At 39.0% G+C, this 27,457-nt stretch overlaps 1 protein-coding gene across 2 annotated transcripts in view; it reads right to left on the bottom strand.

The window, feature by feature from the left end:
* Nucleotides 1–14,397: 14,397 nt before the first annotated feature.
* Nucleotides 14,398–27,457, bottom strand: part of efnb2 (ephrin B2) — a 71,590-nt gene continuing 58,530 nt past the window's right edge. Inside the window, exons 3-5 of one of the 2 annotated variants that reach the window (XM_003218741.4) lie at nt 22,559–22,651; nt 21,644–21,757; nt 14,398–18,286 (exon numbers count right to left, since the gene is read on the bottom strand). In XM_003218741.4, coding sequence (XP_003218789.1) covers nt 17,904–18,286; nt 21,644–21,757; nt 22,559–22,651 — 590 coding nt within the window. In that variant the 3' untranslated portion in view covers nt 14,398–17,903. The remainder of the gene's footprint in view (nt 18,287–21,643; nt 21,758–22,558; nt 22,652–27,457) is intronic. The other variant, XM_062975459.1, reaches the window with a different exon arrangement.

Below are 27,457 nucleotides of genomic sequence, written 5' to 3'. Positions count from 1 at the left end.
AGTTCAAAACAGATAATCTGGATTTTATACAGTTGTGTAGAAGGGGCCTCTGAAAGTTTTTTGTGTCCCTGCTGGAGATAAAAAATGTCATTGTTGGTCAGCCATGATGATGAAAGGCTAAAGTGACATACATGGGTTATCCGCAATAGCTGCATTTTGGGGAGGTATGGGGAGCAAAGTAGAAGCAGTTTGCAAGAAATTCAAACCTGACTATCTCTACCCTTGTCAGCCCTTAGTATACTGGAATTCTAATTGGGGTCAGAAAATCCCATACAACTCCCTCAAAGTAATCTTTTAAAATTCTTCTGCATGTGGATTAAACATGATAGCATTGTTGCATAAAAGCCATTTAACCTTCATTAGGAAACCACCAACAGCCCTTAAAGAGTCCTCGGGCATTTCCAAAGTGCACCTTTGGATTGTGACAAGAATGATGTACATAAAGTATAGAAAACAGTACAGTAAACAATAAAAGAGATTCTGCTTCTGTCTTAGATCTGCAACTATTGTAGCTCACAAGCTATGTGACATCCTAACTCTCTTTTCAGAAATAAATCCAGTAGTAAGGAGCTTACCCCATATTAAAGTTTCATGCTTCCCTTTAAAGCAGTTTTTCTTCCCCTTTCCCCTTTCCCCTTCCCCTTCCCCTCCCCCTCCTTCTCCTTGAGGGACACAAATAATCCTTGTATTGTCCACCTCTATCATATCAAATGGCATCACAAGAAAGAGTGAAGACTGCATTGGCTGACACCATCAGAGGTGTGACATAAAAATGACTGTCCTGTGCCCTCCTTAGCCCTCCAGGCAACAAAAGTGGGCAAAGGAGTGTCTCAAATTCTCTCCTCGCCCCATCCTTCCCTTGGCCATGATCCCCTGTCCTCCTATAGTCCTTAGTGCCTAACTACAAACCAGCCTAATGCTGTGCTATTTTTCAAATGAAAGTTCTTGATGGTGGGCCACATGCTGCTGGGACAATGATGAAGGGGAATTGCATCCTGGGCAAGCATCTTTTACTTGAGCTGCACTATTAACACCTGATCAATTCATGATGGGGCTTCTCTGGGGGAAAGAAAACAATAGGTCACCAGCTGGGCTTCCTGGGGCAGTGAGGGGAGATGATTTCCTGGGTGGACTTCTGGCTGCCAAAGGCTACCACCCTTCCCTGCACCAGCTGATATCAACCCTAGTGATGTCACTCATCAAATAGTAAGAAGAATTCTGTGGTAATGGCATTTTCAAACAGTTATGGATCTCCAGACTTAGTTGTGTAATGCTGGGTGATTCAGGAGGCTAAACTCTAAAACAGGGGTCCTCAAACTTTTAAAGCAGAGGGTCGGTCGGTCCACAATCCTTCAGACTGTTGAGGGGCCGAATGATCATTTGAAGAAGAAAAAATGAACAAATTCCTATGCACACTGCATATGTCTTATTTGTAGTGCAAAAACAAAAACAACAACAACAACAACAAAAGAAAAATACAATATTTAAAAATAAAAACAATTTTAACCAACTCAAACCGATCAGGATTTCAATGAGAAGTGTGGACCTGCTTCTGGCCAACAAGATAGTCAAGTTAATTAAGATTATTGTTGTTGTGTGCCTTCAAGTCATTTCAGATTTTGGGCAAGCCGAAGTCAAAAATTTATTTATTTATTTATTTATTTATTATTTACTACATTTATATCCTGTCCTTCTCACCCCGAAGGGGACTCAGAGCGGCTTACAATTTATATCTATATGCAATATATTATATTATTAGCATAGAACAATATTAGCATTAAATATTACTATACTGAATTATACCACTATATTGTAATATTATTACAGTAGAGTCTCACTTATCCAAGCCTCGCTTATCCAAGCCTCTGGATTATCTAAGCCATTTTTGTAGTCAATGTTTTCAATATATCATGATATTTTGGTGCTAAATTCATAAATACAGTAATTACAACATAACATTACAGCGTACTGAACTACTTTTTCTGTCAAATTTGTTGTATAACATGATGTTTTGGTGCTGTCACCTGGGATTGCAACATCGACAATCCATACTGTTTTTATTATTATTACAGTAGAGTCTCACTTATCCAAGGTTCTGGATTATCCAAGGCATTTTTGTAGTCAATGTTTTCAATATATCGTGATATTTTGGTGCTAAATTCATAAATACAGTAATTACAACATAACATAACACTTTCTGTCAAATTTGTTGTATAACATGTTTTGATGCTTAATTTGTAAAATCATAACCTAATATGATGTTCAATAGGCTTTTCCTTAATCCCTCCTTATTATCCAAGATATTCGCTTATCCAAGCTTCTGCCGGCCCGTTTAGCTTGGATAAGTGAGACTCTACTGTAGTAATATTACATGTAATATATAATATATAATTAATATTATTATATGGTATTATTATTAGTATGACATTGTATTACATTATAATATTTCTATCAATATTATATGTATATACAATATCATATTATTAAAACTGATATAAAAATATTGTATTATAAAACTGAGGGCAGGGGCCAGGTAAATGACCTTGGAGGGCCGCATCCGGCCCCCGGGCCTTAGTTTGGGGACCCCTGCTCTAAAACATCCAGAGGACCAAAGATCACTAAATGTATGGAAAGTTACTGGCCAAACTGTGCATATACAAATATTTCCGGTGAGCCAAATTTCCAATGTGATATTCAAAATGACAAACAATCTAGCTGTGCCATGAGAAGGAATAAGCTTTCTCAAGACTGCAAAGTGGAAAGTTTACTTTAAACTATTTTATGACATTCTTTTATACTGTATCTGTGGTGAAGGAACAGCATGCAAACACTGTGTTTCTACCAGCTGCAAGAAGAAATAGAAATGCTTGTGTAAGTTCATTTTTGGCATATGGAGCCCTGGCCGTTTTGTCTTTAAAATATTTACACTAGAGAGGGAAAATGACAAAATAAAATAACCTACCGCTGTAAAGCAGAATGGCATCATGGAGAGAAAGGGGATAGGTGTTTAAGTTGGAAGAGTATAAATGGATTGTACAGACTGGCTTGGGTACTGCCTTTGGGTTTTATTGCTAAAGCAACAGCACTACAAAAATATGCCTGGTGCCGATGTCAAACTGGCAAATGCACAACACAGCAAGAGCAGCAAATGTTCCATTCTCATCACTACTGAAGGACTAAAAAGGACTGCCGAAATTTCTGCCAAAAGCTGGTTTTATTTGTCTCACATCTTTCAAACATTTCCACCATGAAAGTGCATTCATTTCAAAGATACTATGAATGAATCAAACCTGATTGAGAGAGTACATTTTAATATAAATTTGCAATGAATTGTTCACAGTGTATCTAAAAGACGACAGGGCCTCTTCTTTGTAACTTTTATAAGAGCAAAAAGTGCAGTGACAGTTGGCTATTATACATAGATCTGTGACAGTCGCATTGATGAAAAACAACAGGAAAAACTCCGCCGCTATCAGGACCTCAAGATTGAACTTCAAAGACTCTGGCAGAAACCAGTACAGGTGGTCCCGGTGGTGATAGGCACATTGGGTGCCATGCCAAAAGATCTCAGCCAGCATTTGGAAACAATAGACATTGACAAAATTATGATCTGCCAACTGCAAAAGGCTACCCTACTGGGATCTGTGCACATTATCCAAAAATACATCACACAGTCCTAGACACTTGGGAAGTGTTCGATTTGTGATTTTGTGATACGAAATCCAGGATATCTATCTTGTTTGCTGTGTCATACAATGTTGTTGTGTCAATAATAATAATAATAATAATAATAATAATAATAATAATAATAATAACTTTATTCTTGTATCCTGCCACCATCTCCCTGAAAGGACTCAGGGCGGCTCACATGGGGACGAGCTCAACAGTAAATTAGGTTAAAACACAGTACATAAATTAAAACCATATAAACAATTAACTAAAAACAGCATAAAACACATAATCACAATTACTTTAAAAACCTAGCCACAAGTACAGCAAATGTGGAGGGTGACTAGTGCGAGACTCTAAGTAGGATTCATGAGGAAAGAGAGATGATCTCATGAGATACTTTAAATCTGAAAAGGTATGGGATAGAGATAAAGTGCAATGAGAAATTGTAAACAAGCTGCTGGTGAAGCTATTCACTCAAATGTGCACCTGAACATCCATGTTTTTAAATCCTTATGGAAGGTGGCCAACAATGGCACCAATCTAATCTTCCTGGGAAGGGAGTTCCAGAGTCAAGGGGCCGTAACTGAGAAGGCCCTTTCCCTTGTCCCCACCAATGATGCTTGGGACGGTGGTGGGAGCGAGAGAAGAGCCTCCCCGGAAGATCTTGAGGCCCATGAGAGTTCATAGGGGAGGAGGCAATCACGGAGATAAGCAGGTTCTGAACTGTTTAGGGCTTTATAGGTGATTGCATATGGGGACTGCGTCACATGCTTCCTGGGTCCAATTCACACAGCCATCTCAGTTTTTCGGGCTCCAGGAGCCTGAAAAACAAAAAGGGCACCCACCCTTTCCCCCTAACCACAAAACAACCCTGAAAAATAAAATTAACTGTACCTGGACACCATTATATTCCTCCTTGCACTCTTCTGATGTGAGGAAATGACACACCAGGAGACGGGGGGGGGGCATCCCTCCTGCCCCCGGTCTCCTGGCATTTAATTTCCTCACACCAGGAGAGTGTGAGGAGGTTCATAATGGTGCCAGGTAAGTTTAATTTTATTTTTGGGGTTATTTTGGGGGGGGGGTTAGGAGTGGCTGCATGCCATCCTGATTGTTATCAGGATGGCATTTACCCCCCCCCCCCAGGAAAGCCCAGGTTTTGGGGGGCTTGTGATGACTCAGACCTGTGCCGAAGCAGGTTTTTTATACCCACTTCGGCACAGATTTTAGTCCTGTGTAGAATTGCCCTTAGTTATATTTTTCATTTTTATCTGTACATGTTTTTTAACTTCTGCAATTCATCTTCATCCTGGACTGCATATAAATAAAATAAGAGGAAGAAGAAGAAGAACCACCACAACCCTGACTGTGGGATTTGAATAATAATAATAATAATAATAATAATAATAATAATAATAATAATAATAATAAATAAACAACTTTATTTATACCCCGCCGCCCTATCTCCCCAATGGGGACTCAGGGTGGTTAACAACATACAGCGGCAAATATTCAATGCCATATAGTGCAACCAACAAGTAAATTAAACTACCAAAAATTAAATAATAACACAATAAACATCAACATCAAACAATAATAAAGCATTGCAAGAAATTAAACACCGCACAACTAAAAATTACATTTTAACTAAACTATTAACCAGACTTGAAAAATTAAGATCAATCAAAATTATGTTTTTTCTTTTCTTTTTTCTTTATGTTATTTTTATTTATTTTTATTATGGGGTGCTTTGAAGTCAGTTCTGACTTATGGCAACCCTAAGGCACACCTTTCACGTGGTCTTTTTAGCAGAATTTGTTCTTCCTTCCTTTGAGATTGGTGTGACTTGTTTAAGGTCAGCCAGTGGATATCCATGGTTGGGCAGGGATTTGAACCTTGTTTTCCCAATGTCCTAGTTGAATCCTATTAGCTCTTGGTTCCTTAGAGGCATATAACACAGTAGCACACTTGTTTCCTTAGTGGTATGTAACACAGTATGTAATCATGATAAGCTATCAGACTGTTTTTATTAAGTGATAAGGAGACTTATTGTTGTTTGCCTAGATGTCTTTTCTTATTCATTAATTAAACAGTGGCCAACTGCTCCTTGCAAGGCTACAGGTTGATCTAATCTGATTTCTCTGATGTTTGCTGATGTGTATGCCTTCAAGTCACCTGTTAACTTATGGTGACCCTATAAATTTCAAAGATTTTTTTAGACAAGAAATACTTAAAGGTGGTTTTACTAGTTCTTTCCTCTGAAATGCAGCCTACAGCAACTGTATCAGTTGCTGTCTCCCATCCAAGTACTAATCAGGGCTTACTCTTCTTAGTTTCTAAGATCAGAGAGGATCTGGTGCCTTTAGGGTGTTAGGGTTTATCAGATTCAGAGAAATACAGTTTAAAGTGCATGGAAGATAAACATCTGCAGTTGCAAAACACTTGGAGCAATTTATGATAGCACATCAAACTCAGAGATGTTTGAGATGTTTGCTTAGGAAATGCTAAAAACAGAAACTACAACATTTATATTATTCGCAATCCACATATAATGTAGTACAAAGACCACCTCTGGACTAATAGCCATTTTATGGTAAGCCAGGGTGGTATAGACTTTGAGTGCTGACAGCCAACTCATTTTAACGTATGTTATGTTAGATCAAACATTATCAGAATTATAAAACTTTGGTCATTCAAAAAGAACTCTGCTGAATTTAATAACAAATAAAATTGAAAAGCAAAATCTCATATATATATTCCCCCATGTGATTCCTGTGTCCTGTATGCAAAAAGGGAAAAGGAAGGCAAAAGGCTAGGTGATGAAAAGACAGAAAATGTGGTGTGAAGGAAAAATTAGAGGGGAAAAAGCAAGGGGACTGGGAAGATGGAAACAGGATGGAAATTGATACAGGAACAAGGCAAATGTGTTACTCAGATATTAGAATTCTAAACTGAAATCCTCAAGAACATGACATAGTTTAATGAGGGAAACGTTCAGGCTGTGTGTGGTCTACCATTGCACTACATTCCAATTTAGATGCCAAATAAAAAATGTTTATTTTATTGTATTTATTTCTAGAGATTATATCCTTGATTTCTATATCAGGAGATGTTGAAGGCAGCTCCAACATATTTTAAAAGTAAAAAACAGAAAAGAAAACACTAAAACAACCAGAATAATTTAAAAGCACCAAATGGTTTGAAAGGGTACTAAAATGAGTGCAATAATAATATCAATACGCAGAGACAGAAGTGGGTTAAATTTTTGGTCCATAAGTTGACCATATGGCTGTGTTGGAAGAACGAGAGGAAAAATATAGCATAATAATAATAATAATAATAATAATAATAATAATAATAGTAGTAGTAGTAGTAGTAGTAGTAGTAGTTTTTCCACTTTTGAAGTAGTTCTGTGTGTCTTAGCTCATGTAATTATATTAAATATAGTGACTATATCTTAAATATTTTTGCAAAAAAGACTGCTGTTGTTTTCATGTGATTTTAGCCAATTTTGGCCAATGACTGTGAAGTTACAGCAAACTATAAAAAGGTAAAGGTTTCCCCTGACGTTAAGTCCAGTCGTGACCAACTCTGGGGGTTGGTGCTCATCTCCATTTCTAAGCCAAAGAGCCGGAGTTGTCCGTAGACACCTCCAAGGTCATGTGGCCGGCATGACTGCATGGAGCGCCGTTACCTTCCCGCCGGAGCGGTACCTATTGATCTACTCACATTGGCATGTTTTCGAACTGCTAGGTTGGCAGGAGCTGGAGCTAACAGCAGCCACTCACGCTGCTCCTGGGGCTTGAACCTGGGACCTTTCGGTCCCCAGCTCAGTGCTTTAACACACTTTGCCACCGGGGCAAAAGATTACATGTACATTATATATTTTCAGCTGTGTTCCAAGAGCTCAAAAATCATTTGTGATCTTTTGAAAAGTACGCCTAGCGGAGTCATTGGTTCCTACATGAATCAACATGAGGGAGGGAGGGTGATGGAGCTTTAGGAGCCTGGTGAGCCTCTAAGTGACATGGTGTATTTTTACCCCCGGGAGGCAGCATATTTTTCAAGTCATCCCATCCAGCCTGGAGATGATTGCTTCCGTTCCTCTAAGGAGGGAGTCGCCTACTTGCTGGAACGAGGGAGAGGGCCTTCTCTATAGTGGCCCCTCGGCTTTGGAATTCTCTCCCTAGGGAGATTAGACTGGCCCCAGCCCTGTCTGCCTTTATCAAACAGCTGAAGACATGGCTTTTACAGTGTGCATTTGAATAACCATCAACATGATTGAGCCCTATTCACTGATATATTACTTCCTAGCATTTTATTTCCCTTCCTATTTATCTGATCCGGCATTATCCCAGCCGATTCTCTGACATTTGTCTATGCACTTTATTAAAAGGCCTTGAAATGGTGTATTTTCATATGCTCGGCCCCTTTTTATTCATAGTGGTTGATGTTTGTACCATTACCTTATTTTGCTCGGTCATTATATGTTTTATTGTATGTTATGTTTTAATCGATTATTTTATTTGATTGACGTATCATTGTATTTAGTTATTGATATGTGTTTTAAATTGCTATACCTTGTTTCTGTTTTGGGCTTGGCCCCATGTTAGCCGCCCCGAATCCCTTCGGGGAGATGGTGGTGAGATAGAAAAATAAAGTATTATTATTATTATTATTATTATTATTATTATTATTATTATTATTATTATTATTATTATTATACTACTACCAAGACCTTTTTCCTTTGATGAAAGTTCCAGATAACTTTTTAAAGTTGAAGATCCTAGTCCTCTTTTATATTTAGCCTGATTGCTAAAGATAATTCTTGGAATTAGAATGAATATAGGTGTGTGTGGCCAACTCCTTTTCCAATCTTCTACCAGATTTGCATAATTATCAAGAATGCATAATATGCAGATTGGGTCAGAAAGATTCAGGAAAGTGGAATCAAGCAGCCCTATCCATTGACCAAATATATTTCCAACCATTCATCTGGTCTCCATCTCCCCAATACTGCTGTAATTGCTGTCTGCCTCCACAATAATAAGTGTATTTCTGCTGAGAAACATGTAACACAGAAATCACACAAGCCAATAGAACCATCATATGACATTATTTGGCTGGGAAATAAAGTTCACATAATCTCACACATCGTTTTCCAGAGGAAATTCACATTTTTAAAATTACAGCCCATTGGAAGCATCAGTAGTGAGAGGGCATAAACCTGAGTGTGCTTTAAGGAAGACAAAAGCAGTCCTTTCCATCCATAAATAAACTTCCTGGCTTTGTTCTAAAATCCAGAGCAAGGCTGTAGATCTCAAAATGAAGAGCAGGTTGGGCAGGATATAAAATGTCTCAAGAACACTTACAATTTTGTCTGTGCTAGTTCCTTTGAATATTTTTCCCAAATCCAGTGGCAATCAGTGGAGCTCTTGGCATCTCCCTCTGGTAAAGTTCACATTTCTGAAGACTTTTTAAAGGTGACCCCCAAATGGAGCACATGGCTGCAATCATGCTTGGAGCTCACCGAAGCATGAATGATACTGAATAGTTCCCTAGGTTGAGAGGCAGTGAAGTAGTCACAGTAAATATCTTGCCCAGATCTGTTTGGAGTCACATTAGCAATACCCAGGTCATACAGGATATTTTTTTGAAGTCCAAACTACACTGATTTCTGCCTCTTATCTCCTCTCCTCTGTTTTTATATATTAGTAGTATATTCACATGAGGAACAGAGAGATTTGATCCAATGTAACTTTTATGCTCTAAGGGGCCTCGAAAGATAGGGATGCAAGTCTTTGTTCCTCCTGGCAGCACTTCATTACTTCAACAAACAGAAAATTAACAGAGAAATTAAGAAATTTAAGCAGGCTGCCATAGAAGGCTGCTGAAAGTGTATGAAACTGCCCACATTGAAATGAAATTGTGTCTTACATTCTGACTTGTGCAACTGTTCAAGATAGAACCCCAGCTGATGGGACAGGAAAGGTATGGGGAAAACAACTCCATTATACAAGAGAAGGATCAACCTATGAGCACATCGCACATAAAGTGCGGTGCTTATACAAATTCCTCAGTCAAAAAATGAAGTTGTAATTCATGTTATGTTGGGAAACAGTGTCTGCAGATAGATGGTATGTTTAATGCTGTTAATGCAGACATCTGGATGTCTAGTGTGCCAATCATACTTTAGTTGGCTGAACAGACGTGACTCTATTCAAGATATATTTTTCTGTCTCTTTCGGTGAGCATCCTAGTCTTCAAATCCGCAGTCTTTCTAAAGGGAAAATCAACACAAAAAGAATTATTTGAGAGCTAAGACCCTTATTGGGAAATTATGAGTGCATAGAGTTATGCACTTGTGATTATTTTATAATCATGACCCCCACGTAGCCCCTCGTTTAGGGGATACGTAGGGATTGTGTAAGTCCTCTCATTCTTGCCTCTGAAATCAATGGGAGTGTGTTCTTTGTTCTTCTGGAACATGGCCATACAGCCTGGAAAATGCACAACCCTGTTCTTTGTCCCTCTGCATCCCCCTGCATGACCGATCTCAAGCACAAGGGGAATTATAACGGGGGTCCTGCTTCTCAATGGATATTGCTCACAGGGGAGTGGGAACTTTTGTCAGCAGCTTCTGAATTAAACGAAGAGCAGACCCATATTGCTCACAATGGCTGCTACTTGGTACATGGATTCCTTAGTGGGATCAGGATAGGATTCACTGCTTAACACTGTAACTATGGTGCTTATATGCTCACAAGTTCCCCACAGGATTCTAGCCATTGTCGTTGCATGCCTTCAAGTCATTTCTGACTGAAGATGGCCTTAAATAAAATATCCTTTCACAGGGGTTTTTGGGTCTGAGAGTTTGTGACTCAAAGTCAGCCACTGGGAAATCAAACCATAGTCTGCAGTCACAGACCAATGCCCAAGCAACTATACCACGCTGGCTCTGCCGTACTTATATACATGCACTTCTCACTGAACAGGCACTTTTACTGAAGCAATGCAGGCAGCTGATTTTTTTTTTACTTCTTAAAATATCATGTTGCGTGTTTCAGAAGTAACGTTTCCACATGCATAATCTGTAAACTGCTGAGTCCTTTTCTTTTTTAATACAGTCCTACTTTTGTCCGGATAGACCACAAACTCTGCTATTATCATTTTGTTTTCCACTTAGAGCCTATTGATCCATCCTGGGCTCTTGCTAGAGAAATGGGCTTTATAATGAGATAGTAAATTCTGACTTTTGTGCTCATTTGATAATTAATAGAGCCATGTCAGCAGCAGTTTAAAATGCTAGTACATCTTTTCCTTTCAGGGTGTAACGCATGTGTTGTAAGGCATATATTTCTGGTCCCAAGCATTTGGACGAGTCCCTCGGGGAGATAGGGCAGAATATAAATAAAGTTTATTATTTATTTTATTAAGGGATAGTTAGTTAAGCTACATAGGAAATGACCTGATACCAAGTTGAACAACTGGGGTATTTAGCCAAGAGTCTATCTCAATTCTCTGTAAAATATCAAAGTAGGATTCTCCAGAAATTTTGACAATCCTCGGATATGTCAGAGATTCAAATAAAGATTGTTCACCTGCAAGATATTTGTTTTACCACTGAGCTGCAATCTTGTATGCACGTACCTAAGAGTAAGTTGACTGAACTCAGTATGATTTATGCCAAAGTAGGCATGCATAGAGTGTCACAGTAAAGCTAGCATTCTACATTTGCCCTTTGCAGTTTACTCAGTAAGGAGATGACTAATAGTAAAGCACCATTAGATGAAGTTGATAAACCTTGACTCAAGATTCTCTGTGAAGCTGAACAATAGAATTTCAACAATTCCTTGACATCTTCTTGTACAACTCTGACATATACATAAATGGGTAGTACCTAAAAGCATAGGGAAAACATAACCATATTCACAATTGGGAAGAACAGTATTTTTTTTTCAGAGACCAAAGGCACACCTACAATGCTATGGAATTCTGGGAGTTGTAGTCTGGTTAGGTATCAGGAGCACTCTGGCAAAGAAGGCAAGACCTGGCAAAGACTTTGCAAAACTACAACTCCTAGGATTCCATAACACTGAGCCTTGATAGTTAACGTGCTGTCAAACTGTATTAATTCTGCAGTGTCTTCTGGAAGTGTCATCACAACAGCCCTTGAGCTACATACACTAAAGTCAGCACACTGAAACCAAGTCCATTCCTTACTATTAGAACCTGTTCCTGTTGATATGGTAAAATGTCAGCAAGGGCAAGTGTAAGAGGTACAATTTTGCTTCTGTTGAAAAAAATGTGCAAAAATCTAAACCTGCAGAAGTTGTACTTCCCACATCACCACAAGCACTAGTTTGAGGATCCATTGCTGCAAGCAAAACCAGGGCGGGCACTATATATATTCCAGATAAAAGGGCTTTTTTTCTCTTTCCCAAAAGCCAATACAGTTTCCTAAAACTGTGGTATGGAGCAAGGCCAGCCAATTAGATGCAACCTGATTGGCTAGCAGAGGGCAGAACTCAGAAACAAGAGGCTTCATTCCGGTCCTCTCTTGGCTCCCTCTCTAACCACATCAACAATTAGTTGGCTTTTACTCACTCTCCTTCAGTGTGTGGAGTAGTGTATGAATTATTGTTACTAGTATCACACTGTTATTATTTACTGACACAAGTCTGAATGGTTTTGGCCTGCGTTGCTGGATATTTTGTGATAGACGGGACCCTTTCTCCTTAAGGGATAGATATTAGAAATAGAAGTAGGGTTTTTTCACATTAAGATTCCACTATTCATTTGTGGAGTTCTATGCCAGTTGTGCCCAGTGTAGCCGTATGCCTATTTTTTTCTATTCTTTTTTCCAAAAAGCATCTTATTGGATATGAGGCTACATTACATGGTCAATTACTAATTATATTTTAATGCATTTGATTGGTCTGGATGTTTTTGTGTCACTGTTAATGAAGGTTTATTCAATTTTTTTGTTTTGAAATTTGTGATTTTTTTTCAAATGCTGCTCCGAGAAGATCTATATAAAAACATTGTTGCACATTTAAAGAAGTGCTCGAACTCTAAAGCTGCTCTTTGGCCATGTCATAAATGCCATCTTTTTTTCTAGTGAAAGCTCGTTTGCTTACCTTGCTTTTTGCTAGGAATCATCTGACAGTAATATTGTGAGTGCAGTGTAACAGGGAATGGCCTTTTCCAAAGAGTATTCCCTCAAAGAGGTGTCCATTTGTGAGTGGAAAAAATAAAATTTGTATAAACTTGAAAACCCCTGCAGTAAGAAGACACTGATGCTGGACAGTTTCAATGGGGACAACAATAGAGTATCGGGGCAGTACAGTTATATCCTGATAGCCAGCATGGTGTAGTGTGTTTTAGTGTTCGACTATGGCAAACCCCCTCTGAAAGAAAATCTTATGAAGAAAACTCAAGATAGATTTGCAATATGTTTCATTTGATCTGAAGGAACATAAGAACATCAGGAAATGAATATATTGCTTCCAAAAGCTTGTGCCAATGATAAAATGAAATACAAATGCAACAGAAGTGTGTTTAGTTCTTGTCATTTTTCTAAACCTTTATGGCAAAAATAGATGGGCAAAGTATGTTTACTGACCCAGATGTCAAGGCAGTAGCAGCTGACTGATTTTACGCTTGCAGGCAGGTGAATCTGCCCTCATAATCCCAATATGAAAGAAGCTATCCAATGTTCTGAATCTCTTTTGTGAAGATTCAATTTCCTTGGCAAACTAAAACCTGATATGAATTTACCACCCCACTGACTATTCCAGGGTTGGCTGGGGGGGGGGGGGCATTCGGGATCCTTGCTATCAGTGGCAGAGGAAATTTTTAGGCTTTCATACCATGTCTACCTTTGAAAGAGCAGCATGATTTAATTGCTAAGGTAACAGCAAAATGGCAGGTTGGAGGTTTGAATCCGGGGAGAGCGTGGATGAGCTCTGTCTGCTCCAGCTCCCCATGTGGGGACATGAAGGAAGCCTCCCACAAGGATGGTAAAACATCAAAAACATCCAGGCATCCCCTCAGCAACGTTCTTACAGATGGCCAATTCTCTCACACCAGAAGCGACTTGCAATTTCTCAAGTTGCTCCTGACACACACACACACACACACACACACACACACACACACAAAGCAAAATGGCTAACATATTCATTACTTGGATCCAGGGATGGCTGAAGTCTTATTGTGGAGGCAGACAGAAATAAGTTTGCATCATTATTCTGCATGTACATGGTGAGGCAGGGAAGATGGGAGGAACTTAATCTAAGGAGGCCTGCTATCTTCTCCCAGAAATGAAATATAACCAGGGAAAGAGCTTCACTTTGCAGCTATTCTATAGCTAATAATCCTAAAGCTCTTGTATTTTCTGCCTGCAGCCCGTTAGATCAAGCCAACCCAGAGAAGCTTTGTGCCCCAATGAATGGACAGGAAAAAGCTGCAACAGAGCCATTATCTGCTTAGAAATGTCTTTGGGTTTTCAGATAGGTTAAGCAGCATTGACCCATGTTCTCCTGTATCCAAATAGAAGCACTACGTAACTCATCATCTTGAACACTGACATCTCATTTGGAGTGGGCAGAGAAACTGGGAGCCTCAAACACCAGGGCAAATATTAGACAGTAAAAATGGAAGTGGTGAGAGAAGAACGCCTTGGGGTGAGAAAGAACCAAAGAACATCCATAGAAGGCAACATTTCCATAGGAAAAAAATATTTTATTTTTTTAAAAGAATGAATTCAGTTTGAAACAGAAGTGGAATGTGATCTTCATAGATTTCATTTTCTGGAAGGGGCTAACTGCAATGTAGAACAAAAGCAGATTTCAAAATCTATGATAATCTAGGGGTTTTTTTAAAAAAAGAGAGAAAAAAATTATTTATAACTCAAGCATAATACTGTGTTACTTACAAACTGGACAAAGGAATTCTTAAATAAATATTCATGGTACACAATTACAGCACAAATATGCAGCAATTTGGCAACCTTTTTATACCTTATCTTTTTTTTCCTGGATACTGTGCAAAGGGGAATGACACGGCCTTTAAACAAGCTGTAGCTAAATACATAGCAAAAAGTCAGATTTTATACAAAACATCTCGCTTAGACTTTATAAAAAACCAATGTTGCTCTATATACACAATCCGGTTAAGAAAAGATGTTTATTCTCGTTTTCCATGTGTATTTTTATTTTATATTTATTTTTAAAAAGGTGAATAAGGCTACTGTAACACCCCAAATCCATATACAGTCAATCTGAATGTATTTACAGCATCTTCACTCTTCAGACATTGTGGTGAAAATTTCTCAAAAAGTCAGGTGATCAAGGGGTAAACACAAGCAAGGCATTTACAGTAACTTTTTCAAAGCTGAACCAAACACCAACTAAAGGTACAGTTGGCAAGATTGTCATTATTCTGCACAAGACACAACACAGATACACGGGGACCTCTTCTTCCCCCCTCCCCCATCGGTTGCAGACGCCTCGCCATTGATTTGTCCCATACGATCTCCCCTTCCCCAGGTTTAGAACATAATCAGAGTGGATCCAACCAACTCAACAATATTCTCGATTAAAAGGAAAAAAAATAAAAGGGAGGGGAAAAACCCAGGCCCATTTATTTCCCCCTCCCCCAAAATAAAATCTTAATGGCTTACAAGGAAAACTTTGCATGGATGGATTCACAGAGAAGAAGGCTTTAGGAAAAAAACTGCATCTGTATTGTAGTCAGTTACCATGGTAACCTCCCACAGGCCCTTGCGTCCTCGTCTTCTTTTTCTCATTCTTCTCCATCTTCTCCGCTCTTTCCTCCCCTCCCTTTCCCTCCATCTCTCCTTCTTGGACCAACATCATTTTCGGGTTCAGGAAATACAGAGTAGTCATTTCAATGACAGTACATTTTTTTTTGCACGTGCTTAGTGGAGGCTCGAGACCCTTAAAAATGCTGTAGTTACATGTTCTTTCCAATCCAGAAAGTGAAGTGTTGCCATGGGAACAGGACTATGTGAAAAGACATCTATTTTGCATAGCACATAAAAAAGTAGATTTATTTTTTCCCCAGGGTACAGAGAGGCTGGAGGCAGGACAACCACCAGGCTTCAAGCAGAAACTTGATCCCAAAACTCTCTTGCTGGTGTCCAGCTCAACTGCTCCATCTCATAAGGCAAGGGACAGAAAAACAGAAACAAACCAAAAGGCAGAATAAGAAAACCCTCATCAGAATATTTTGCTGTTCAAATGCATGACACAGTTACACTGACGTCATGATTCAGAGGCAGGGGTCACATTTCCTATTCTACTAGTTATGCAAGACAGCTTAGAGGGCTTGGTTATTTTTGTATTTCCTCTCAGTATTGTTCTTTTTGGAGCAAAGCGACCCCCCCCCAAGAAGTATTACCTAATTGTTTTGCTTCAAGAATGCTGACACAATTTAAGATTGATTTCATTGTCACAGACGAAGTTCACATCTTCTGGTATAGATTCTGTGCAATCTCAATATATAGATATATATATTAGTAATCATAACAAAATCTGCTACTTATATCCCTTGGGTTCTATACACCTATTATAAATAAGTCACACCTTACTCCCCCTTTCTCTTGTGTCTAAATGTGTTGCATCTTTATGGACCATGCAGTTTACCATGTGTGCTTTAACTCTGAAAGAGACTACCCTAGTGGCAGCAGTGTCTAGGACAGGTTTACCTCGCAAATGCACTGCCAGAAACCAGAGTGTTAAAAGGCTCGATTGGAGGAAAAAGGAAAATCCTGATCAGTTCCGAGAGATGTGAATGCTTGTGTGTGTGTGTGTGTGTGTGTGTGTGTGTGTAAAAGTGATGGAATCATAGCCCTCTTGACTGTTAAGCTTGTGATTTTATTCTTCCATGATAAAAGTTACTGTTTTCTTAAGCACTCCCCCCTTTGTGAACAGATAAATGTGTTAAGTATAGCAGCTGTGTCTGCTTTTCTTTTCGTAATAAAAAAAATGTCATTTCAAGCAGACCAAGATTTTTTGCTACAGCTAGCTCAAAGCTGTGCGTCTTATTGCTGGTACAGTACCACAGCAGTCCTGCCCTAATATATCACCAATGGCCTTCTACTGTCTTGTCTTCTAGGCACATTCACCTACTTACACTCTGTCCTACTTTGAGAGAGAGAACTATTTTCTCCTGCAAGTTACTATTGGAGAATAACCTTGGCATCCTTCCACTGCGGACCTGAATTGGCCGTGTGTATGTTGCTGTGTCTCACATGCTGCTCAGAAGTCCAAATGTCAAAGTGCTGTGCTACCTACATTGTTTGGCTTTGCCCAGTTGAGCCTCCAGAGGCTGTAGCATTTCATCAGCCCTTCCTCCCTCTCCTCTCTCTCTCTCTCTCTCTCTCTCTCTCTCTCTCTCTCTCTCTCTCTTCATCCACACAACTCCTCTCTTATATTCTTGACTCTACTGGCAAGCTAGCTTTTAAGCTAGAAGATTCCCTTTTTAGCAAGCCTGGGTTCTCTCAAAGCATTATCCTTTTCAAGTGAGGCTGCTATCACGAACAGATGGAGTATGAAATGGCAAAGGAAAAAAAACCCACACAAACAAAGCCCACACATTTTAAGATTTCCAACAGCAATGCAGGATGTGGAGTGAAAGAATTCTCAGGTGAAGGATGCCAGAGTGCTACTCAATTGAAGTAAAATGCAACAGGGACTGACTAAAAGCAAGAAAATGATCAAAAGTCTTACGTAAAGCCATGGTCTGTGTGACAAATCCATATACGCCATGAGAAAAGCGCGCACACAAAGTCACAGGGCTGCGTTTTCAAGCTTGATAACTTAAGACTTCTTTTCCAGAATGCCAAAAACCATTAGCATCTGCGAGTTGCTCCATCTTCCCTGGGCTTTTTATGTGTGCCTGAATGCCTGCAGCACATGGCTTAGAAGGTGATGAACGAACAGCAGTTGGTATGGGGATCTTCTACGTAAATTCTTCCAGCTTCCAAGGAAATGCTTGTTCACCAAGGCAGGAATTCTACAGACTAGAGATGTCCATCTCAAAACTGCTCTTTGTCGACGTGGTGGGACTTGCTGTTCTTGCCACTGCACCTGGTCCAGTAACCAGCACAGGGGTTCACCATCCCAAACCCTGTCCCCCCGTGTCATGGATAGCATTGGACAGGAGAGAGAGAGAGTTCCCAAAGGTACCACGCCAAGTGTTCATCAGACCTTGTAATAAATGTTTGCTGGACTCTGAGGGGGCATCTCTTGAACAATGTAGACTGGATGTCCATAGTCACCACTGACCTTTTCATAATGAGGGCAAAAGACGTTATCTGCAGTCCTCAGAGGTATGATAATGTCACTGGGTTCAGACCCATTGTTGTTCCCACTACGTTTTGGGGTGGCTAATGTACTAAGTGACAGTGTCGTCGTGTGCTGTGGTGAATGCTTCCTGTGTCTCCTTCGATACTTCAACAAAAGAACCACCAGCGTGATGATGATGATGAGGAATATGATGGACCCTGAAGCTATCCCTGCAAATAAGGCCACCTCTGTACCAAGGATACTGGTATGTCCAGCTTTGTTCCCATCTGAGTTGGAACCTAAAGTTAGAAGTAGGATGGGGCACAAGAAAGGGGGGGGGGGAGAGAGAGAGAGAGAGAGAGAGAGAGAGAGGAGACAAGAGATCTATGTTTAACATGAATACTGTTCCATCTTCACTTTGTAGTACTGAAAGACTTAACTGTCAAGCTGACTTTGGCAAACCAATTACCCTGCAAGATAGCAAGGCACAACCGGTCAAGCCCAACCATTTCTATTAAGCAAGATGCTGCATGTCTGTTGCTCTCGCTTTTTATGTTGCTCCCAAACCGCACTGTGTTCTTTCCATCTATCATCACCCATCAGCAGAAAGGACTGGCACTGACAAAGCATCCCTTTGATGCACACTACCTCTTAACAGATGCTGCTCAGTTCAAGGCAGCTAATGGGGATGAAACAGAAATTCAGGACTCACTATTGTCCTGCCACTATATTTATTTCTCTTTCTTTTTTCCAGAGTTCAATCTTGAGTTAAACCCTTTACAGTATTTCTAGGGATCCTTTCTAGAGAACCTCTCTTAGATACAAATCAGAAGAAATTAAAAGAAAGTAGAAGGAACAGAACAAATCCAACAGCTGGGTTAATATCTTGTTGGGATTTTAAAATTATTTTAAAACTATAGATCATGTTAAATAGGAACTGAAGTATAAGGCATTTTGGCTTGATTAATCTAAAGAGCCAATTAAATTTTCAGCAGCGTCAGTAAACCTGTCCTACCACTAGTATGAAAGGGTAACAGCTTATCTCATACAAAGCTGGGAAACTTTGCTGTTTTCTTTTCTTTTGATTTTTCTGTACTATAACTCCAAGATTTCACCAGACAGCATACTAGCTGGCAGATTCTCAGAATTGTAGTCCAAAATCAAAGTGTTCTGAGCTATGCTTATATTGGTGTGAGGACTTTACTCAGACTCCAGCTCCACAGCTAAATTCAGTAGCTCCCATTGTTTCATCCTTCTCTTTTGTGCAGTATCCAGTGGAGCATCTTGGCTGACTGGAATTATACAGAGCTGCCTTAATGTGTAGCAAGGGATCATGCAGCCAACAGAATTCCAATGTGGTTATGGCTAAGATTATAGCAAGAAGAAGGCAGCAAATTGGTTTGTAAATCAGACTGCAAAGGTGTTTCTAATTTAATTAATTAAATTTTGTATTGCCTCATCTAGAAAAATTTAAAAATACCACTATAGACCTATTTCAGGATAACTGGATGTGGCAAAGGTGTACCTTAGCATAAAATTGTTGATGACGGCTCAGTAACTGCCATGATAGCAAACAATGTTATATAGATAAGAAGCCATGAAACAACCAGTGACAATCCTACAGCATGGATGAACAGTGGTCTCAATCAACTATTCTTCCCTTCACACTATTTTTTTTTTGTCCAAGTGGCTCAAAGGCAGGGAAACAAAGTTGCACTGGTGGCCAGAGGTTACTGGCCTTTTTTTTGTTTCCAATATTTGGAGGCAGAGATACCTTCCTGCTTGTTTGTTAGTGCTAGAAGAAAGGCAATGAAGATACAGAATGTTACAGCCAATATCAGGGAGACACACAATCACTAGACACAGTGGTCACCATAGACTTGACTCAAGCTGCAGACATCACCGGGGTCACCATTCATCCAGCAGCCACAAATGGACACAACACTATTAGCTGCAATATGCTATGTATCTACCATGACATCTGATGGGCAAAATTAAGACGGTCTCCCCTTCTAATCCCCAAAGGGACATACCACTCACTGTCTACCATTCCTTCTAGCCCTGCCCACCTGGTTCTCCCCACTAACCCTGTGGCTTATCTTTTCCTTTTTTTCTGGGTGACTGAGCACATTTAAAAACAAAGCTCTATTACTGGCCCCAATGCTAATGCCATTCTGGAACCAAGTCAAAAGATGGCAGTTTACTAAAATCTTCAGGCTTTTATTTGATTTTCATCAGGTTATATTCAACATTATTTTTTTAAATTGTTTTAAAGTATCTGGCTTGAAGTATTATGGTATTCAGTATAGTAGGACCCTTCGGTTTTGTGGGGGTTAGGGGTGCAGGACACCTGCAAAAGTGGGAAAAATCTCAAGGAATGTCCAGGTCCTCCAGCATGACTTGATAGTCATATTGTGCCAGACGTTGACTATGAGTCTCACTGGAGGACCTAGAGATTCCTAGATAAAATATATTAATCAAATCCACACAAAAAATCCACAAATGTTAAAAACTCACAAATGTTAAGCATATATTTTAAGTGCTTTCCAATTATTGCATTGGTGCTTATTGTCCTAAATTCATATCAGTGTGTGCCAAATACTCAGATATAGTTTGGGATATAGCTATTTTAATAAATTAATTAAAATAAAATGAATATCTAAATGCCATTTTTATTTTGAAAGAGTGCTTTTTGGGTCCATCGGCTGCCAGAGGTCTTGCTAGAACTAAGAATGGTGCTTGAGAAAACTTCTTTACTATTTAGTAACATCCAAGATTTTTTTAAAAGCCACATAAGATGTCTCATCCATCCCAATGCACCAGGGGTTTATTCACTGGTATCATGTTAAAGATAATAGAACCAAGGTTATGTATGCTTAACTATGAGCTGGGTTGCAACCATAAATGATCGTAAAGCCCCATTTTCCCAAAAGCTACTTCTTACAGTTACAAAACCCATTTAGATCAAAGCCTATTTCCAACAAATCAATATTTTCCCATGTAGCCATTAAGCCTCTATAGAATGCAAATGAAAAGAGAGGGGCTTGCTTTTACAAAAATGTAATAATTTTTGACCTCCCACATTATTGCTCACTTTTTTCTCTCACTGTATCAATGTTTGTTTCTTTTTATTAAGGAATAAATGATTCGCTTGCAATCCAAGCGTCCATGGGCAAATACCAAAGGACACCACTGATCTCCCCTTTTGTGGGTGAATGGAGACATTGAAAAGGTCTTCCCCTTCATCAGAAACAGAAAGCTATGCTGCCTGACCAGAGCAAATAGCGAGGAACTCTGGATTTCTCAAACCTACGGCCCCTCCCTTTCCACAAATATGCCTGAAGTTAAGAAGGGAGACTATGTCAGCTATAAAACTGGCATGATCTCACTCTTTCTCCCACTGGAATCAGTGGGTGAGGCTTGAAAAATTGGGAGGAAGGGAGAACAGGGGAAAAAGAAGAAAAGCCACACTGCCACATTGCCTTCCATGTCTAGCATAAGCCCTGAGGTGCTTAGGAAATCTTCATTAATCTGCCATAGTCTCTCCACCCCACATCCCACCAAACTGCCAGCACCAGATTGCTCTGTTAAACAAAAGGTATGTGAAGTAGCCTAGAAAATAACCTCTCCCAAGATCTATAAGCTCTCCTGTTTACCTGCATGATCCTTTACAAAGGGACTTGTTGTGGAGCTTTTCCCGTTGGTACCAGCTTCCTGTTCCGGGCGTTTAGTTGGATCAGCATTATTGGGGGACCCACCAGAATTGGGAACTGAAAGAACACAAATGATTCACTACAAACTAACAATAATGTGCTTTATGAGCTGATTATCAATTATCATGAGGAATGAATAGCTTGGAACAGAAGATCCTTTATTTAGGAGGAGGAGGGGAAGGAGATATGAGAATGTAATTTTCCACTTTAAAACAAGCAAAAAAAAAAAAGCCATGTAGCTATTTTACAGATTTAGATTGTGGAGCTATCAGCAGAAAATGAAGGGGATTCCTGAAAATAGCAGAAAACCCTTTGCAGATGACATTTCAATGTAGTCAAGCAAGTTGATAGACTACTAAACCAATGTCTAATTAGATTTTTTTTCCAAAAAAAAAAAAACCATCTGCACAATAGGTTATCTGTGTATGAGAGAAGGCCAGTGAACAAAACCTTCTTCTTTCAATGAAGTTTTTGTTACAAGCAAGCTATAGAAATGTTAGCTCCCTCTCCTTTTCATTTGGTTTTGAATAATTTTGAGCTGTGAAACTGCATGTTAATATTCAAAATACAAGCAAGAACAACTGGAGCACATGTTGTTGATGGATGACCTTTCCCTCCAAAAGGAGATCATCAATGAAGAGATCTTATTACATTTACTCTCTTCTTGAAAAATCTGTCTATAACTTAGGTGCAGAAAATAGGCTTTGTCTTTAGAAACTAAAGGAATATGAACTAATAGATTCCACTATTTCACACTGTTCCATCCTATTTGTAGAAGCTGAGGCACTCCATGGGGCTTAAAGACAGATCAAAGTTGTCTGATGTGGGAGGGGGGAGGTACAAACAGATGGTCTTTACCTTGTCCAACTTTCATTAGGATCTTCATGGCTTTTGTCAGGCACACCCCTCCCTCCTGGTTATCCAAGCCTTCTAGGGATCCATTGGATGTTGCTGATTGAGAAACAAAAACAAACGCCAAATGAAACACTTCAGGATACCACCAGGTGCGGTCACAGAAAACAAAGAGTACCTGAAAACTGATGTAATCTGTCCAAATTCTCTCCTGCTGTTCAGGTTTGGCCAGAAAAGGTTGCAGCATGTTGACAGCCAAGAGAACAAATACAAAGCCCAAGCAGGCTGTGTTAATATATGTAAACGCTGGAACACATTCTCAGGTTGCAATTTCATCCAGGCACTTTTCTTTCATAAACAATCAACCGTCTTGTTATTGTGCCACTGGTTGAAAGAGTAGATGTTCCCCGCACCCACACTTCCACTCCTCTGAAAGGCTAGGAGTTGGCTGGGAAAAAAGGGTGAGTCCTGCTAGGCTCGGCAGAGCAAGAAACTTACTTCCTTTCACCTCCTCTACAAACTAGAACTCTACAGATTAAACCAGCTGATGTGTATGTATTATAAAAGAACTGTTGTGTTTGTTTAAATTTCCAGCTCTTTGTTGATACATTTCAATATCTGCCAATATTTTGCTGATTTGAACTCTTAAGGTGGGTGCTATCTGTGCTTGTTGGCCTAAATCTGCAATAACCTTAGGTGTACAACACATCTGAAGCAGCTAGTTGTAAAAGGATGGTACAACCCATCAGGATGAAAACTCAGCATACATTTCCCTCTCTTCCTTTCTGGAAGAGGAGACAGACTGTTCTGGACTATATATAAAACACTCAAGGATTATAAAATTTCCAATAAACGGATACGCAAGAACAACATTGTGTGAGGACACAAAATAAAGACAATTGGTGAACATTAAATATTTGGTGATGAGAAAAACCAGTATTTTATTTCATCTGTGATTTCTTAGCTTCTATATGTTTGCCATTTCTTAGCTCATCTCTATCTTAAAAGAAAAGTAAACACAGAGCTTAAAGTTTTAAGCAATGGTTTCGAAATATATTGTTCTGAACATTAAGCATAAACAGTGTTATTTTAAAGTGATAATTAGCACTGATTATCATTTTAATTAATTACTGAACATTTCTGTGGGTTTCAAATTATTTTTCAGTTTAAGGACTTCATCATTTGACATTTTGTTTTTTAAATAAAATCTTAATGGTGAACATTCATAATTGAAGTTTCTTAGATGATTTATTTATACAGTTATCAATGGTAACAATTCCTATCCGCACCACCACTTGCTCCAATTTATACAGCCTCAAAACCCGTCCCTAAATGACAGGGAAGAAAGGAGGATCGTCTGAGAACCAACTGGAAAGGCAGAAGCTACTCAAGAATGATGGAGTTGGGCACTTTAATCACTGGTTGGAAAGGAGTAGGATGCTCTAAAAGCCACAATTAACTGGATGAAAAACTGCAGATCATAAACTTAATTTTTGGTATTCAGAATCAACTGCACTAGATTTTGCAGGATCTACTGCAGGAATCTTCAAGCTGCAACCCATCTTCCACACTTAGCACAAGAAATAGCAGTGCTGATCTTTAATGAAAATAATGTGAAGATACCCCTTATATTAACAATTGATTATAGTCCTATTAAATTTGATGTCAATATATTTAAAAGCCCTCCCTCACAGTTATGTCATTTCAAGCACATTTGCAACATCTGGCCATTTACTAAAATATTTTTTAAAAAAAGAAAGACCATGAAAGTGCTTGCAGGGGGTTCCTATGGAGAAAAAGCAATTAAATGGCACTTCTGGCAGCAAGAAGAATCTCCTTTTCATCTAATTTAGATGGGGGGCCCATAAGTCTTCTCTTTTTTTAGTTATTCCAGATTTTTCCTTGGGGATTGTTCAAAAAATGAACCTTACATACATTTCCTATTTCCTTCATCAGGCTGTATTCCCCGTTTTCACTGTGTCTTCCCAGCCCCATGTTGATATTTTTCTTTCTCTAATCTTCGCACTAGCTGCAAAAACTATTAACTTTTTCCTTCCCTTTGATCTACTTCTTGCTTTTGTTCTACTTCTCCCTCCTTGTGGGTGTAACATAATTCCTCACGACATGAACTTCCCTTCTTGTGGCTCCCTCTTGCATTGTGCTCAAACCCAGAGGTTTCTACCACTAACTCTGTTTTTCCATCTCACACAAACAGTGTCAGACAAATTTCACCTCTTTGTTTTCCAATTATGCGTGTGCGTACTTTTTAAAGTAATTTAGTGAGGGGAAAATGGATCCAATGTGTACACTGCACTGCAATGCCGAGAAAATAATGGAGATGTATAGTTTTGTTTTCTGATATCTTTTTCTCCCTCCCTAGAGAAAAGAAAATCAATACAGAGAAGCAGTTTTGGACATAAATCAAATACATCTTTTTTGCTATGTTCTTTATGACCTCTTTTCTTCTGCCCTTGTGCCTGAGCATTTGCTAACAGTATACCAAAATAGCAAAACTGAAGTTCAGTAGGGAGGACAGCTAATAAACAGTGACCATTTTGCTCCTCTTAGTGCTAAGGTACAGAAATTCACCTTCCTTTACCTACCTTTCCCTGATTAAAATGTAATAGAACTAGAGTACAGTCAGTGCCATTCTGTTTTTCAAAAAAAAGAAAAGAAAAGAAAAGACTTGTAGGCAAGAGAAATGTAGTCTAAACAATCCACAGCTTAACTACTGTGTGACAGCAATGACAGCTGAACAAGAAACCCAAAACGCCTATAGAAGTTATACAACTGCATTCTCAGGATCTTAGTCTGTCTTGCTTCATCAGAATCACAGTTTTAATGCTGGTTTTGCAGAAATATAAGTCCCTCCTAAAATTTACATTATAATTTACAATGGAAAACACTTTTTTCCATGTCAAGAGCGACTTGAGAAATGGAAAATCGCTTCTGGTGTGAGAGAATTTACCATCTGCAAGGACGTTGCCCAGGGGGCACCCGGATGTTTTTGATGTATTTACCATCCTTGTGGGAGGCTTCTCTCATGCCTCCACATGGGGAGCTGGAGCAGACAGAGAGCTCATCCGCGCTCGCCCAAGATTCGAACCAGCAACCTTCAGGTTAGCAACCCAACCTGCCCAGTACTGCTGGCACAAGGGTTTAACACACTGAGCCACTGGGGGATCCTAAAACACTCAAGTTTCAAGAACAATGAGATTTTGCCAAAATATTTTGCTCAAATATTCTCTATATGAAAGGTTACCAAATGTTTCATGTTGGTGACACACATTTTAGACATGAATCATTTTGCAACACAGTAATTCAGTTTTACTAGTAAACCACAGGTTAAACCAACCCCTAATAAGAAATATGTACGCATACATAAATTGTAATAATAAAACGTATGGGGATCCAACATATCTGATGACACATCTACTTTTCCAGCACTGATCTGATGTTGATTGATGTTATTTTATGATGTTTTTACTTTTTAAACTATTTTAATTGTATTGTTTATTGTTATATGTTTTAATTAATGTATCTTTGTATTCCTTGGTATATACTGGGCCTGGTCCCCATGTAAGCCACCCCAAGTTCCTTCTGGAAGAATAAAGTTGTTGTTGTTATTATTAAAATTTATATTTTTAAAATTATTATTTATTGCTTATTTCACATATATTCAGAGATTTCTTCTTACATTTCGCATGTCACACCTCCAAAATGCAACTGACACACTAACATGCTGCAACATACAGTTTGGAAAGCTCTGACCTCTGCTGACAGTTGGTTAGTAAAACTGGAAGAGTCAGTACCTCCTTTTGAAGTCAGTTCTCTCTAAATGTCATCCAAATCTCATTTGCTTTATTCCTGTCAAAAGAATTTCTGTGTTTGGTAATTGTTTGGATCTGGAAATTTTTAGAATTTAGAGTAAAAATCTCTTAAACTTGTTGGATTCCTCATTCACTTTGGTGCTGCCATTTTAGAATGCCCCATACCAGTGAAGGTCAGCTGATTATCAAGTATTTTATTTATTATACGATTACCAGATTTAGAACCAGGCATAGTAGTCTGAGTGTTAGGTGTAAATTGGAAACAACTTGAAGGCACTGAAAAACAAACCAGGCGGAGAGCAGCAATTTTGATTTATTCTTGGTTATTGGCAAACTACAAGGTATAATGTGCCATTTCATACTCCTCTAATTGCTGCTTAAGCGTGAGTGTGCAAACACCACGCCAAAATATCAAGTACAGAATATTCTTGAATACCTCATTTCTCAGAATACTGGTTGATTCCCCCTTATTGATAAAATAGTTTATATAAATGGCACATCCTGCTACTCAATATCTTCTTTATTTCATTATCCTAATTTTAGCAGAAAAGGTTGTTGCCATTATTTGAATGTGCCATTCTCACAAATCTACGTAAACATAAGGGATCCACCAGTACATTCCAATTTAATATCTGCCCATCTATAACTCAAAAATATTCTTAGCAGGAAGCTAAATAAGACCCTTATTGTCCATTTCATAACAGACACAGGAATACCCTGACTCAACCAAGATATATGGTAATCAAGTCCATTGCCACCTAGTGACTCAAAAATATAATAACACTATCCACATCCAATTCTACACCTGCAGTCACATATACCAATGGCCCTCCAGATGTTTTGAACTTCACTTTCTAGAACCTCAACCATTTGCTATTTTAGATGGGACTTCTAAAACAGTGTGAGATCAGAAGATCGAAAAACTATTGATTTATATCACTACAGGACTACTGAGAGTCAACATGGAAGTAAAATGTCAGCATCATAATAAAAGTGGAACAATAATGGTATGTTAAATGACTGCAAATTCCTATTCCAACTGATTTAGAAAACCAATAGCTTTCCCCACATTTGC

Source organism: Anolis carolinensis, chromosome 3 (assembly GCF_035594765.1).
Source record: "Anolis carolinensis isolate JA03-04 chromosome 3, rAnoCar3.1.pri, whole genome shotgun sequence".
Taxonomy (NCBI): domain Eukaryota; kingdom Metazoa; phylum Chordata; class Lepidosauria; order Squamata; family Dactyloidae; genus Anolis; species Anolis carolinensis.
This window is presented reverse-complemented; position numbering and strand designations above follow the sequence as displayed.